We start from the raw sequence: 15,301 nt of genomic DNA on the forward strand, positions 1-15,301 counted from the left end.
TTTTCTCGAATAACTACCCTACAGCTAGAATACAGCTAGCTAGCTAAAGGTGTCTCTTGAGATGGGATTTTGAACTCCTAGGGAAGGTTAAAGATCCTCCCTCTCCACGTGGTAACAGGGTCTTGTCACTCTTTGATTGGCTGACATTTCTTTAATTTAGCTTACTTGGTCTTGGCCTTCATGAGTAATTAACCTTGATAATAGAACAATGGATTTTCAGTGTGTTTTCTTAATCTGATTTCGAACACACGTCTTTGTTTAATTTGTCTAAACGTTTGGTTTTCTGAGTTTGATCACTATCCTTTTGTCTAATCATAAATGTCTTAGTGTGAGTTCTTTCCTACCATTTTGTGTTACAAACGTAAAGCTGAAAATCTTAAGTATTAAATATATTAGAAGGCATTTAAAACTATCTTTTGTATAAAATACCTCATCACAAACAAATGTAATGTAAAACAAAAACAGAATTACCTGGAAAAACTCAGCAGGTCTGGCAGCATCGGCGGAGAAGAAAAGAGTTGACGTTTCGAGTCCTCATGACCCTTCGACAGAAATGTAATGTAAAATTAGGTGAACTTAAAAAGTTACATGTAGCAGTGAAGATATTTGCCTTTAACTGCAGTAATCTTTATTTTTAATATGTCTGAATCCAGCAATGCTTAATAGTGGAGCCAAAAGGTCTACAATAAGTGTAAAGCTTGAAAAGGTGAATGTTCAGTGTCAGCTCTGCTGATTAAAGTTAATTTTCAGCTTGCTGAGAAGGTACATTGCATTCACTTAATCTGTTTCTTCTGGCACGCTTTTCACTATGTTATCACGGTTATCTGCACAAATATCTCTACATTGTTTCTACAACTAACTACGTTAAATATTAAGAGTACATGCTGCTTTTCTGACCAACAGAAGTACAAAAATCCATTCCAAGATGTCCTCTAGGTCACCTGCTGAACCTAACATGGTTGTTTCTAACTACGTTCATGTAATTCACTGAATGTTAGGTGAATTAGCTTAAGACTGGCCTAAAAAAATTGACTGTCTTCCCTGTGAAGATGCAGCAGCACTCCTGTCAAATCCAGGAACTCACTACGACACTTCCAAAAACACTCCAGAGTACATCGAGAGACTTTGTAATAGCTAAAAGTATTCAAAATGACCTCACCTGCAAGTTGGGTGCCTGGCCCTTTAAATAATGCTAGTGTTGGGCCTTGGGCCCTTTTTGTAGCTAGTAAGCAACAAGTGAATCTGTCCAATGGAGTAGCACGGTAAAAAATTGGACTTTGGGCGTCACATCATCTAATGGGGCTGAGTGACTTCATGATAGCACCACTTCATGTACTTCTAGCTCATGCCAGAGACATCAACTCTTCTCAGCATGGGCTGCTGCATTGGAAGCAACTGGAGAGGAGCATAACCCAGTAGGAGGTCATTTTCTTCAATGAATCTAAATTTCACCCTCATAGAGTTAGACAGACAAACAGAGAATGAGATAAAGAAATGTTTCTGTCCTCATTCTAAATTGATCTTTTAATTGGAATTTTGACAACAAACTACTCATCTTTGAGGGAAACAGCCAATGCCGGAGGGTGCGAAGAGGAGGGGAAAAAAGTAACAGATTGCGGGTGAGGAGGCCTCTGACTTCCTGACAATTCACCTTAGGGTGGTGATTGAAAGTCAGGAAATTAGATGCAGGGTTGAGGAAGAAGTAAGCCATAATGGAGCCAGGAAAGGGGGATGAGAAAGAAAATGAGTGGATATTCAAAGAGGAAAAAGTAATAGTTGTAACAGGAGTGAGGGAGAGGTAGGGAGCGGAATGAGTAGCAGGAAGGTAAATTGGTTAGGAGATGCAATAGGAGTGAAGAAATGGAAGATATTGAGTGACATTAAATGGTTTTCATTCAAATCCAGACCCCTCAAATTGGGTGCCAGAGATGCAAGGCTGCAGGAATAAATAGTTAACTCTCTCAAATTGACAGTCGAGGAACCTCAGTAAAATTGAGGTCATTGGGAATCAGGGGACAATTCTTCAAAGGCTGGAGCCATACCTAGTACAAGGGAAGAGGTTGCGGTTGTTGGAGGTCAATCATCATGTCCCAGGACATCATTGCAGGAGTTCTTCAGCATAGTATCTCTGGCCCAACCATCTTCAGCTGCTTCATCAATGACCTTCCCTCCATCATTAGGTCACAAATGGAGAAATTTGCTGATGATTGCACAATGTTCAATACCATTTGTAATTCCTCAGGTATTGAATCAGTCCAAGCCTGCATGCAGCAAGTCCTGGACAACATCCAGAATTAGACTAATCATTTGCAAGTAGCCTCACAAAGGCGGGGCAATGACCATCTCCAACAAGAGATTATAGCCTTGTCCCCATTCACATATTGAGTTCCCCCACCATCAATATCTTGGGGGTCATAATTGACCAGAAACTTAACTAGACGAGCCACACAAATTCGTTGGCTGGAAGAGAGGTCAGAGGCTGGGAAATCTGCGAGGAGTAACTCACCTTCTGACTCCCCAAAGACTGTCCACCATCTACAAGGCACAAATCAGGAGTGTGCTGGAATACTCTCCACTTGCCTGGGTGAGTGCAGCTCCAACAACACTCAAGAAACTTGACACCATCCAGGACAAAGCAATCAGTTTGATCGACCCATCCAGCACCTTAATATTCACTCTCTCCAACACAAGCACACTATGACTGTATTGTCTACCATCTTGCAGAAGTAATGCAGCAACTCGCCAAGGCTTCTTCACGACACCTCTCAAGCCCCCAGCCTCAACCATCTAGGAGGACAAGGGCAGGAGGTTCACGGTGACCCTAATAGCAGCAAGTTCCCATCCAAGTTACACACCATTCTGACTTGGAAACATATTGCTATTCTGTCATTGTCACTGGATCCAAATCCTGAGGCACCGACCACCATCCCAAACTTAACAGCACTGCGGGTGTATCTACAGCATATAGACTGCAGTAGTCTGAATAGACAGTTCACCACCACCTTCTTGAGGGCAAGCAGAGATGGACCATAAACTCTGGGCAGTGATGTCCACATCCTATGAAAGAATTAAAAAAAAAAATGTAATTCCAAATGTTCTCCATGTGAAAGGGTACTTTTGAATTTGGAGTAAACAGATAATGAATGTTTCTTTTAGCGCTTCCTCTGATGATTGCTAAAATACTTACTTCACATCACAGTTGCTATAAACTCGGGATTTAGGGCTGGCTGGTCCTCCAATTTGCCAATTGTGTGAACACATGTTGGCGCTTGTGACTTTTGTGGTGATTTGAACAAAATTATTTAAATAGGTATTGCTTTTGCTTTGCATATTTTGACATGCTTGATTTTGATAAGATAAGAAAAGTTCTTCTTGTGATGGATTCTGGCAATACTGAACAGTAAATGCATGAAGAATGGGTTCTAGATCAGAAGTTTGCATCAATGCATTATGTATGGCAACAAAAATGTACTCCAGAAACAGGATGATGGTTCCATCTTATCTAACAGATTGAGAAATATAGGAACATAGGAACAGGAGCAGATCATTTAGTCCCTTCTACCTGTACCATCATGGCTGATTTGCAGCCTAACTCCATATACCTTGCTTTGCCCCATATCCTTTCATACCTTTGGCAAACAAAAATCGATCAATCTCAGTTTTAAAATTAACTATTGATCTAGCACCTATTGCTATTTGTTCAAGAGTTCCAAACTCCTACCACCCTTTACATGAAGAAGTACTTCCTAATTTCACTCCTGAAAGGCCTGGCTTGAGATTTTTGACTGTGCCCCCGAGTCCTTAACTTCCTAACTAGCAGAAATAATTTCTCCCAATCTATCACATCTCTGCCTCTTAATACCTCAAAAATTTTGATCAAATCACCCCCCTAACCTTATACATCTCAGGCAATACAAACTTCATTTGTGTAATCTCTCCTTGCAACTTAACTCTTGGAATCCAGGTATGGTTTAGTAAATCTATGCTGCATTCCCTACAAGGAAAATATATCCTCTATAAGATATAAGCAAAAAGCTGGAGCTCTGAAATTAAAAGCAGGAAAGTGCAGGTAAAACTCAACACATCTGGAGAGAGAACCTGTGGAGAGAGAAACAGAGTTAACCTTTCGAGTCCAATCTGACTCTTCTCTGGAACTCTTTATAAGGTGTGGTGTGCAGAATTGCTCACAGTTCTCCAGGTGTGGCCTAACCAAGACTTTGTACAGCTGAATGCTCCCTTGTATTCAAGTCCTCCAGTTATAAAGTCTTTATGATGGTTTTCTGTACCTTTTCCTGACAGTTTAATGATATGTGTACCTGGAACCCCAAGGGCAGAATTTTACCGCCCTGTTTTGGCGGGGATGGGGCTGTAAAATGCGGCGAGACATTCTAAACCTCATTGGCTTCGGCGGGAATGTAAGATCCCGCTGCTGTAAAATTTCGCCCCAAGTCTCTTTGCATCTTCACTGTTTCCAGCTACTTAGAAAATACCCTGTTTTATCCTTTCTAAGTCCAAAGTGGATGACCTCACATTTGCCTCCAATGAAATCCATTAGCCCTGCTGCCGAATGTATCAATATCTCTTCATAATTTTATGCTTGTAATTTGTTTTATTGTAGATGAACTAATATCCAGCTATGGCCCAAAACTACATTATAATATTGAAACATATAACTGAGATGTATCAGCAATGTGATTTTAATTTAATATTTTCATTCGACCTTTGTGGTTCTGTTCCTAGGAAAGTTTAAATTGCTGGATCAGGATCGGGATGTAAGGGAGCCTGTGCAGTATTTTAACAGTGTTGAGGAAGTGGCCAATGTTTTTCCAGATCGTGTCTTCGTTATGGAGGCAATAACATTCAGCGTAAAGGTCAGTGGTGTGAAAAGTGAGATTTATCTTTTCAGAAAGAATGATTAGTTTTTGTCTGTTTATGTTAACTCATGAATAGAAGAGAAATCAGTGCTGAGAACCAAAACATTTTTCCACTGGAAGGCATCATTCACAAATGATAACAGCATGAATTAAATGAATCAGTTTCATGCCTAAACTTCTGTCTTGACCTCGAGCTGAAAAAATACATTGGCCTGAATCTTCCAAGGAGTAGTAATCACCCTCGGATTGCCACTGCTCCTACTTTTCTGTGCCTTTCTGTTCAGGACTTCTGATCCTGGCTTCTCCAGAAATGCAGAGCGTACCTGAAGTGGGACTGCTTCTTCACAGTGCTGGATTGTCAGGACAAGTCATGACCCCTTTTTTACGGCACTAGCTGTCACGTTCTGGTAGGTAAAGAGTTTAAATGCCCCAAAGCAGCTTTGAGAAGGTAAATGTGTAAGGAAGCAGATGACATGTGGGTAGGTTGGCAGGGTGACAGCCTGGGTAAGTGGTAGGTGGGTAGGGTGGCAGGTGGGTGAAGTGATGGGGGCAGGTGGGTATGGTGGTGGTTGGGTAGGGTGTCACGTGGCTAGGGTGGTAGGGTGGCAGGTGAGTGAGGTGGCAGGTGGGTGAGTGGGTAGGAGGGTCAGGGTAGTTGGGTCATGTCGGGGAGAGAGTCGAGTGGTGAGGGCCTGTCAGGTTGGGTCATGGGGGGAGTTGGATAGTGGGAGCTCATCAGGTCTGGTTGAGGGAGAGTTGGGGGTTCAGGGAGGAGACCATGGATCGGGGGAGTCAGACGGCCAGGGCTAGTCAGGCCAAGTCAGGGGATCAAGGGGTAGTCGGGGGTCAGAGTTTAGTTGAGGGGTAGTCAGGTGGTGGGAACTGGTCAGATGGGTTTGGGGGCTTTGGAGTGTCATGGGGGGAGTTGGGTGGTTGGGGCTAGTCAGGTCATGTTGGGGGAGAGTCGGCGGGGGGGATGATGGATCAGAGGGGAATCAGGTGGTGGAGGCTAGTCAGGTCGAGTCAGGAGGGAGTGAGGGATCGGGAAGGAGACGGGGATCCAAGGGGGGAGTCAGAGGGGGTCAGAGGTTAGTTGGGGGGGTGGCTGGGTGGTGGGGGCCGGACAAGGTGGGCTGTGGATGTCAGGTGGAGTCAGGGGATCAGAGGGGGGAGAGTTGGTGGGGTCATTGCATTGGAACTTCTGAAGGACTCTACAGCACATCTTCCAGGGTCTGTCTGGTCTCTGACTATCCAGAGATCAAAGATCTGGGCCACTGACACAATCTGTTTCTCTCAGCACTTTAAGGGTAGTTTTTCTGATCAGGGTACAGTTTTCTTCCATGTACAAGAAGGAAGACTGGTGGCAAAGTTGGCATAACCCAGAGTCATTAGCAACCAACTACATATTGGCTAATAGCCCATCCATTCTCTGGGCTGATAGCTGATGTGTGTATTTGATACCCAGAGAGGAGAAATAGAAATGGAAGTATTACTCCCCACTGTGTGTTTGATAATTCCTTGATTGTGGCATTGTCTCTGAAGCTACAACAACTATTACACCAGGTCACTGCTGGAGAACTAACAAAACAGTACCCAACTGATTAGTTGGAAATGTTCACACTTTGGTTTTGGTTATCATTTTATGTATTTATGTATGCATATGTGTGGTGCTTATAGACTTAGAAGTCCCAACACAAATAATCCGTGGGAATTGCCCAATAAGTTTGAACTCCCAATGGGAAATTCCCCTGCACCCCAGACTCTCCGAAAAGTCTCCAAATCTGAGTTAGACTTGGAGACTTTGGGCAGTTCTGACTTATTTACCTGGATAGCTACCCAGAAAATGTTAGACAGATTAAAACCTAGTCTAACTCTTGGGTAACTACAGAACTGACCATGCAATCACTCACACTGACCCCCCAAAATCCCCCTCAATCTCCCCAACTCCTCCTGACCCCCAGATTCCCTCGCATAACCCAAGGTCCCCAACTGCCCCCCTGACCTCCTGAACCCCCAGCTCCCACCCAACCATCACCCTGACTCCTCCTTAACTGACATGATTTCCCATGACCTCCCACTACCTTCCCTATGCCCTAACTCCGCTCCCCACCCTCCTGACCCCTCCCGATCCCCCTCAACCTGACTAGACCCCACCACCCAACCTCCCCCAACCCTCGGACTCCCCCGCCATCCCTGACCTGACCTGACTACTCCAACCCCCTGACCCCCAAGTCACTCAGACATTCTGACTACTCCCTAACCTGACCTGAACTCGCTATCCTTACCCGCTTACCCACTCTTACACATTTACCTACCTTACCCCTCACCCACTCTACCCCCTTACCCACTTATCTTATCCATCTTACCCCCTCACTCATCCTACTCTTACCTTCTCACCTTCTCTCTGTAACATTTCCAAGAAGCTTTAGGGCATATAAACTCTTTACTTACCAGAATACAGCAGCCAGGGTGCTGTAAAAAGGGTCATGGTTCCTGCGGGGATACTCTCTGCTGCTCCCTCAGAGGTGTCCTGTGCTGACTGAGTTCCGCAGGTTCCTCTGTTGGAAGATTCCCCTGAAAAATCAAAGGATGGTGAGTGTTATATTTTTTGCCTGATCAGGTTTGGAATAGGGGTTCTGACCCTGAACAGAAGATTTGGTCAAGGTGTAAAGGCACTTGCTTTGGGAGCAATATCAGGTCACTTAGAGATTTTGCAATATATGCAAATTAACAAAAAGTAAATAATTTGCAGAGCTGGGAAGCAATATTATGAATGCTGTAAATCTGAAATATATGCAGGAAGGATACATCAGGTCAGACTGATCTGAAAAGGAACGTACGATATAGGAACAGGAGTAGTGGAAGAACATTTGGCCCATTGAGCCTGCTCCACCACTCAATAAGATCATGGCTGATCTGTTTGTATTTCTAATTCCACATTCCCATCTACCCCCGATGACCTTTGATTCCCTTGCCTAACAAGAATCTATCTAAAACAAAAACAAAAATACCCGGAAAAGCTCAGCAGGTCTGGCAGCATCTGCGGAGAGGAGCACAGTTAACGTTTCGGGTCCGTATGACCCTTCAACAGAACTAAGGAAAAAAATCTATCTACCTCCGTCTTAAAGATATTCAATGACCCTCACCGCCACCGCCTTCGGAGGCAGAGAGCTCCAAAGTTGCACAACCCTCTGAGAGAGAAACTTCTCCTCATCTCTGTCCTAAAACGGCACCCCCTAATTTTAAAACAGTGCCTTTTAATTCTGAACTCACCCGCAAGAGGTAACATCATTTCCGCTTCCACCTTGTCAATACCATTCAGGATCTTGTGTACTTCAATCGAGTCACCTCTCACTCTTCTAAACTCCAGCGGAAACAAGCCCAGTCTGCCCAACCTTTCTTCATAAGACAACTCGCTCATTCCAGGTATCAATCTAGTAAATGTCCTCTGAACCATCTCTAATGCATTAACACCCTTGGTGAAATAATATTTGAGATGTGGTCTCACCAATATTTTGTATAACTGAAACATAACATCCTTACTTTTGTGTTCAATTCCTCTCGTAATGAAGGATAGCATTTCATTAGCCTTCTGAATAATTTTGATGTTCCTGCATACTAACTTTTTGTGACTCATGCACAAGAACCCTTAGATCCCTCTGCACCTCGGAATTCTGCAGCCGTTCTCCATTTAAGTAATACTCTGCTTTTTTACTCTTCCTGCCAAAATGCACAACTTCATATTTTCCCACATTATACTCCATCTGCCAGATTTTTGCCCACTCACTCAATCTATCCATATCTGTCTGCAAACTCCTTATGTCCTCATCACATACCTTCCTACCTATCTTTGTGTCATCTGCAAATTTAGCTACCAAGTCTTCACTCCCCTCATCTAAGTCATTGATATAAATTGTAAAAAGTTGAGGCCCCAGCACAGACTCCTGTGGGACTCCACTCGTCACACCCTGTCAGTTAGACAAAGACCCACTTATGCATATTCTCTGTTTTCTGCCAGCCAGCCAATCTCCTATCCAGGCTAATATTTTAGCCCCTACACCATGAGCTTTTATTTTCCGCTATAACCTTTGATGTGGCACCTTATCAAATGCTCTCTGGAAATCCAAGTACAGTACACCAATAGGCTTCGCTTTATCCACAGCACAAGTTACTCTTTCAAAAAGCTCCAATAAATCGGTTAAACATGATTTCCCTTTCACAAAACCACGCTGACTCTTCCCAATTACCTTGAGTTTTTCTAAGTGCCCAGCTACAACCTCCTTAAGGATTGATTTTAACACCTTCCCCACAACAGACATTAAGCTAATTGGCCTATAGTTTCCTGTTTTCTGCCTCCCTCCCTTCTTGAATAGAGGGGTTATATTTGCTACTTTCCAGTTTGATGGAACATTTCCAGAATCTAGCGATTTTTGGAAAAATAACATCAACATGCCTATGACCTCACTAACCACTTCTTTTAAGACTCTAGCATGAAGTCCATCAGGACCCAGTGACTTGTCAGTCCACAGCTCCATCAATTTGCTCAATACCATTTCCCTAGTGATTGTAATTTCACCAAATTCCCCTCTTCCTTCCACCTCTTGATTTATAGCTATTACTGGAATGTTTTTTGTATCTTCTGTTGTGAAGACAGAAGCAAATTAGTTGTTCATTTCATCCGCTGTTTCCTTATTATCTACTGTTAACTCCCCATTCTCACTCTCCAGAGGACCAACGCTCATTTTACTTACTCTTTTCCTTTTTAAATACCTGTCAAATCTCTTGCTACTGTTTGCTCATTTCTAGCTAGCTTCCTCTCATACTCTTATTTCTTTCTCCAGATTCACCTTTTAGTCATTCTCTGCCGTTTTATATATTCTGACCAATCATCTGACCTGCCACTTTGCGCAGTTAAATGTTTTTTCCTTAAGTTTGATGCTTTCCTTAACTTCTTTGGTTAACCAAGGATGGTGGGTCCTCCCCTTAGAATATTTCTTTATGGAAGGAATATACTTATTCTGAATATTCTGAAATATCCCCCTAAATGCCTCCCACTGCTCGTCTATTGATCTATCCTCTAGCCTAGTATCCAAGTATGAAGGGCGGTTCATGTTTAGGGTGAAACACCTCCTTAGTTTTTCTCTCAGATGCTAACTTGAGTTGCTGTGAATTCTCAGCATTTCTAATTTTATTTTAAATCACTGGGGCGTTATGTTACCTTAAGAGCATTGGAGGGAAAAGAGGTTGAACAACTTGAGAATTGTCCTAAATAAGAACAGAAAATGCTGGAAATACTCAGCAGATCAGGCAGCATCTACGGAGAGAGAAACAAAGTTAAATTTCAGGCCAGTAACCTTTTGTCAGACCTGGGGATAGTTAGAACTGTAACAGGTTTGAGGGAATGAAGGCTGTAGGGGAGAGGGTTGGAAAAAGAACAAAGAGGAAGGCCTGAGATAGAGTGGAAAACTGGAAGCGTTAAATGACCGAAGGGCTGGAGGTTGAAAGGCCATTTTGTCATTGGCAAAAGATATTACTTGACCATGATTAAACTATTTAAATTAACCACCTGCCGCTGAGTGCAGCAGTTTGGAGAAGGTAGTCCATTTCTGCCCCCACATTGGACTTTCCCTATCAAACATACTTTAAACTATATCAGAATTTATCCGATATCAGGTCCTTGAGTGTATTTAAGACCGAGATAGATAGGTTCTTGGACTGGTAGAGGGATCAAAGGTTATGTGGAGAAGGCGGGAGAATGGGGTTGAGAAACTTATCAGCCATGGCGGAGCAGACTCGATGGGCCGAATGGCCTAATTTCTGCTCTTATGTCTTATGATCTTATGGTCTAAGTAAGTCACATTTTGCCATATGAATTAGTTATAGACTTCTGCTTAAGTAAATCATTACCAGCTAAACCAATAATTATCAAAAGGAATAGACTAAAATAAACCATGTAAGGATTTTGCATCACTTTTTGAGCATTAAACGTGTCTTCAATTACAGCACACTGGAAGCATTAATTACTCCCTCTGATCAAAATGAGTCATCACAAATCTGCCATGTCTTCTGTGAAATATGATAGTACTATAATCTGTAGAAGTATTATGATTACTTTAATTCACTACCAGCTATTCATGGAACATTTTTAGTGTTTGTAAGCAACCACTGAATTTTCCAAACTCATGACATTAAGGGGATGGAGATATTCTGTGCATGAAAATTGCTTTCGCTGAATCACAGAGTAGGTTCAGATGACAAACAATTAAATAAAACTTACAGCACAACTGGACGATGCTGGTGTTTTTGCTCCACTCGAGCTTCCTCCCATCCTACTTCGTCTAACCCTCATATAGTCTTCACTTCCTTTCTCTCTCAGTGCTTATCTAGCTGCCTCTTAAATGCATCTGCGTTATGGTATTCACCTCAAATACTCCACATGGCAGTGAAAAATACATTCTAATTGCTCTTTTTAAAAAAAAAAGTTCTCCTAAATTATATATTGGATTTATTAGTGACCATTACAATGTTGAGGTTTTTAAAGGAAGGCTTAGACTGTCTACCGCTTGGAGACAATGGCAGCAATTTCTGAGCTTACAATGTGTAGACTCTGAGTTCTCCAAAGCCCTAAAGAGAGAAGAGGCTGTTTTGGTTTTGTTAGCTATCACAGCTGTATATGGGAGAGAGGCAGACAGTCTCTTCGAAGAGACACATCCTACATCCATCTAAGGATTCCGTGGGAAAGATTTCCTCACCGTTGGGGGGAACGTGCGGGAGTGGGCGCGGGCACGTTTGCCCCCAATCAGAGCTCCCGATTAGGGGCGCACTGCCATTTTACGTGGGCGGGCCAACTAAGGCCCACCCAGTGTGAGGTCCTCCAGGAAGCGCTATGCATCCCTGTGCGGGTGGGGGGAGGGGTGGGGGATTCCCTCAGCCGGGAGTGTGCTCTTTCGCACACGCGCACGAGAGAGTTCACTCATCTCCCTGAGGCTAAGTGCTGCCTCAGGGAGATCAGCTCCAAATTAAAATTTGCAATAAAAATGATAGAAAAATTTCCCTGACATGTCGCCTCATATGACACTGTCACATGAGCTGGGACATGTCCATAACTTTAACTGTAACCTTTATTAAAAATTTAAATACCCTCATGACACCTCACCCCGCCTGTGGATGAGGTTTGATGCTTTTTCTGAAGCCCGCCAGGGCTCCCGGCCTGAGCACCAACTTTAAGGTTAGACAGGCAGGTCCATTAATGATTTTAATTAATGTTTCAATGGCCTCAATTGGCCATTGATAGGTTGGTGGGTGCACCTCCGCCGACCTGAAAATGGAAGTGACGCAGGGTGACATCGGGTGTTCCACCCTAAGTTATCCCGCGTCATTTTATGTGTTGGCGAGCGGGGGTGGGGCCTGCTCGCCAACAGGAAGATCCTGTCCCAGGAGATTCATCCTGGCAAGGCCGGGGTGGGGGGGTGGGGGGGAAGAAAAACCATCGGAATAGGATTTACTGCTTAATTAATTTATTGCTTACTGCTGGATTTAAGAAATTCCAAAAACTAAAGAAAGCTTCTGGAAATGGTCACTCGAAGTTAATACTCGGCGTAGCCGGCATGCAGGAGCTTACTGGAAACTGGGAGCTACTGTGGACTGTTTGTTAAAAGGACTGTAATTCCATGGAGAGATGCAATGGTTGAAAAGTATAAAGCTGGAATGTCGCTTTCTGTAGTTTAAAGTATACATTTTCTACAAAAAGATGGTAGTGTTTAGACAATATTTTTTGTCAGTTGTTACACAGAAGTTTTAAAATGTGAAATATTGTCATGTTGTTCTTTCAGCTAATAATGGGAAGCTTGAATCTCCTTTTTTAAAAAAAAAGATGTTATTGGTCTCTATTGAGATTTTAACAATAACTATCTTATACTTACGGCCCCCAGTTTTTGAATCCCCCACCAACAAAACATCAAAGGCTTTCATAAATTTAGAAATCTCTTCTGTCATCACTACACCCTCCCCCCACCCCCACCCTCCCCCCATCCACCCCCCTACAACCCCAAGGTTTGCTTCTGGTATCTTGTTGAATGTTTTGATATCTTATAGCTCAATGCAAGGTAAACAGCACAAGCTTAACAAGCTGCTCTTCATAGAGCTTCCTTCTGACACCAGGGGTGAGTTTTATTGCTGTCCCTACACTATTCTGAGACCTGCCCAGTTCCTTTTCATCTTAGTAACCATAACTGGGAAGTGATCATGAATTTAAAATGATCACTGAGAGAGTGAGGAAGGAAGAGATTAGTTGATCTGCATCAGGCTGTTGAGGCGTATAACACATGGAACTGATTGAAGTAGGGGCCATTGAATCCTCTAAAGGAAAATTGGAGACATATTTGAAGCAAGGCTTTGGGAAGAGAGAGAGGCACTGGGAATAGTTTTGAGTTTTTGAGTTGCTCTGACAAGGAGCTGACACAGACACTATGGGCCACAATGTCTCTTTCTGGGTTATAAACATCTATGATTCTATATTTCAATATACACAGTCCCCCACCAGGTAAACCCTAACCAGGGAAAGCATTTATTGCTTCAACATGACATTGAGTATTCGAAAATTGATTTGCTATTTTAATCCAGCATTTTATTTACTGTGTCTATTGCTGCCATGCAACATTTAGACACAGTGAGCAACAAATTTAAGTCTTTTTCAATTTCCCCCTTTCCTTCAACTGCTTCCTATTTTTGCTTTCAATATTTGTTGGCCCTTGTATTTGTCTATATTGAGCCTTATTTGCCACTAATTAACCCAAATGCAAAATCCTGACCCTTAAGATTGCGAGGGGGCTGTGGGGACTTCCTTTGAATCCACAGTATTCCTAGTTAGTTTTACTGCCGCTTGCAATTACTCAATATTGAGTTGAGATTCCAGGTTATTTATGTATACAAGGAACAGAAGATGTCCCAGCGTTGCTCCATGAGACACCCCACAGAGTTACATTTTCTATTGCAAGCAGCCTCCTCACTGCTTCTTTCCCTTTAGCTCCTTAGTCAATCCAATTTTGCTCCTGGATTCCACATGTAGGAAAATTAAGCCCCAAGTTATTTAAGATTGTCACACCTGTTCATAAACTCCAGAAAACAAAAACGTGGTACACGTCGCAATGATATATTATTACAGCCTTGGTTCAAAGATGGGCAAAAGAGTTCAACTCCCGAGGTGAGGTGAGAGTGACTACCCTTGACATCAAGGTCACATTTGACCGAGTGTGGCATCAAGGAGACCTAGCAAAACTGGAGTCAATGGGAATCAGGGGGAAAACTCTCCGCTGGTTGGAGTCATACCTAGCACAAAGGAAGATGGTTGTGGTTGTTGGAGATCAGTCATCTCAATCCCAGGACATCACTGCAGGAGTTCCTCAGGGTAGTGTCCTCGGCCCAACCATCTTCAATTGCTTCATCAATGATCTTCCTTCCATCATAAGGTCAGAAGTGGGGGTTTTCACTGATGATTGCACAATGACTCCTCAGATACTGAAGCAGTCCAGGTCCATATGCAGCAAGACCTGAATAATATTCAGGCTTTGGCTGCTAAATGGCAAGTAACATTCACGCCACACAAGTGCCAGGCAATGACCATCTCCAGCAAGAGAGAATCTAACATCGCCCCTTGACATTCAATGGCATTACCATTGTTGAATGCCCCACTATCAACATCCTGGGGATTACCATTGACCAAAAACTGAACTGGACCAGCCATATAAATACCATAGCTACAAGAGCAGGTCAGAGGCAGGGAATTCCATGGACAGTAATTCAATTACTAACTCCCCAAAGTCTGTCCAATATCTACAAAGCACAAGTCAGGAGTGTGATGGAATCATCTCCACTTGCCTGGATGAGTGCAGCTCCAACAACACTCAAGAAGCTCAACACCATTCAGGACAAAGCAGCCCGCTTGATTGACACCACATCCACCACATTAACATTTACTCCCTCCACCATCGACACAGTGACAGCAATGTGTACCATCTACAAGATGCACTGCAGCAACTCAAAATCTTCTTTGCCAGCACCTTCCCAACCCACAAACTCTACCGTCTAGGAGGACAAGGGCAGCAGATAGATGGGAACGCCACCATCTGGAAGTTCCCCTCCAAGCCGCACACCATCTGGCTTGGAAATATATCACCGTTCCTTCACTGTCACTGGGTCAAGATCCTGGAACTCCCTTCCTAACAGCACTGTTACACCACAAAGATTGCAGCGGTTCAAGAAGGCAGCTCACCACCACCTTCTCAAGGGCAACTAGGGATGGGCAATAAATGCTGGCCCAGCCAGCGAAGCCCACATCCCATGAATGAATAAAAAAAAATCAACTGTTTCAAGTTTGTTTTGAAAAAGTGGAATTTCTTTTGGCATTCTTGAAAAGGGCTCTGAATGCA

The 15,301-nt window shown here is 43.2% G+C and overlaps 1 protein-coding gene across 1 annotated transcript in view; it reads left to right on the forward strand.

Annotated features, from left to right (window-relative positions):
- The window catches only part of gareml (GRB2 associated, regulator of MAPK1-like), a 183,697-nt gene that overhangs the window by 120,383 nt on the left and 48,013 nt on the right, over nucleotides 1–15,301 (forward strand). Inside the window, exon 3 of the mRNA XM_041187258.1 lies at nucleotides 4,741–4,871. Coding sequence (XP_041043192.1) covers nucleotides 4,741–4,871 — 131 coding nt within the window. The remainder of the gene's footprint in view (nucleotides 1–4,740; nucleotides 4,872–15,301) is intronic.

Source organism: Carcharodon carcharias, chromosome 5, assembly GCF_017639515.1.
Source record: "Carcharodon carcharias isolate sCarCar2 chromosome 5, sCarCar2.pri, whole genome shotgun sequence".
Lineage (NCBI taxonomy): Eukaryota > Metazoa > Chordata > Chondrichthyes > Lamniformes > Lamnidae > Carcharodon > Carcharodon carcharias.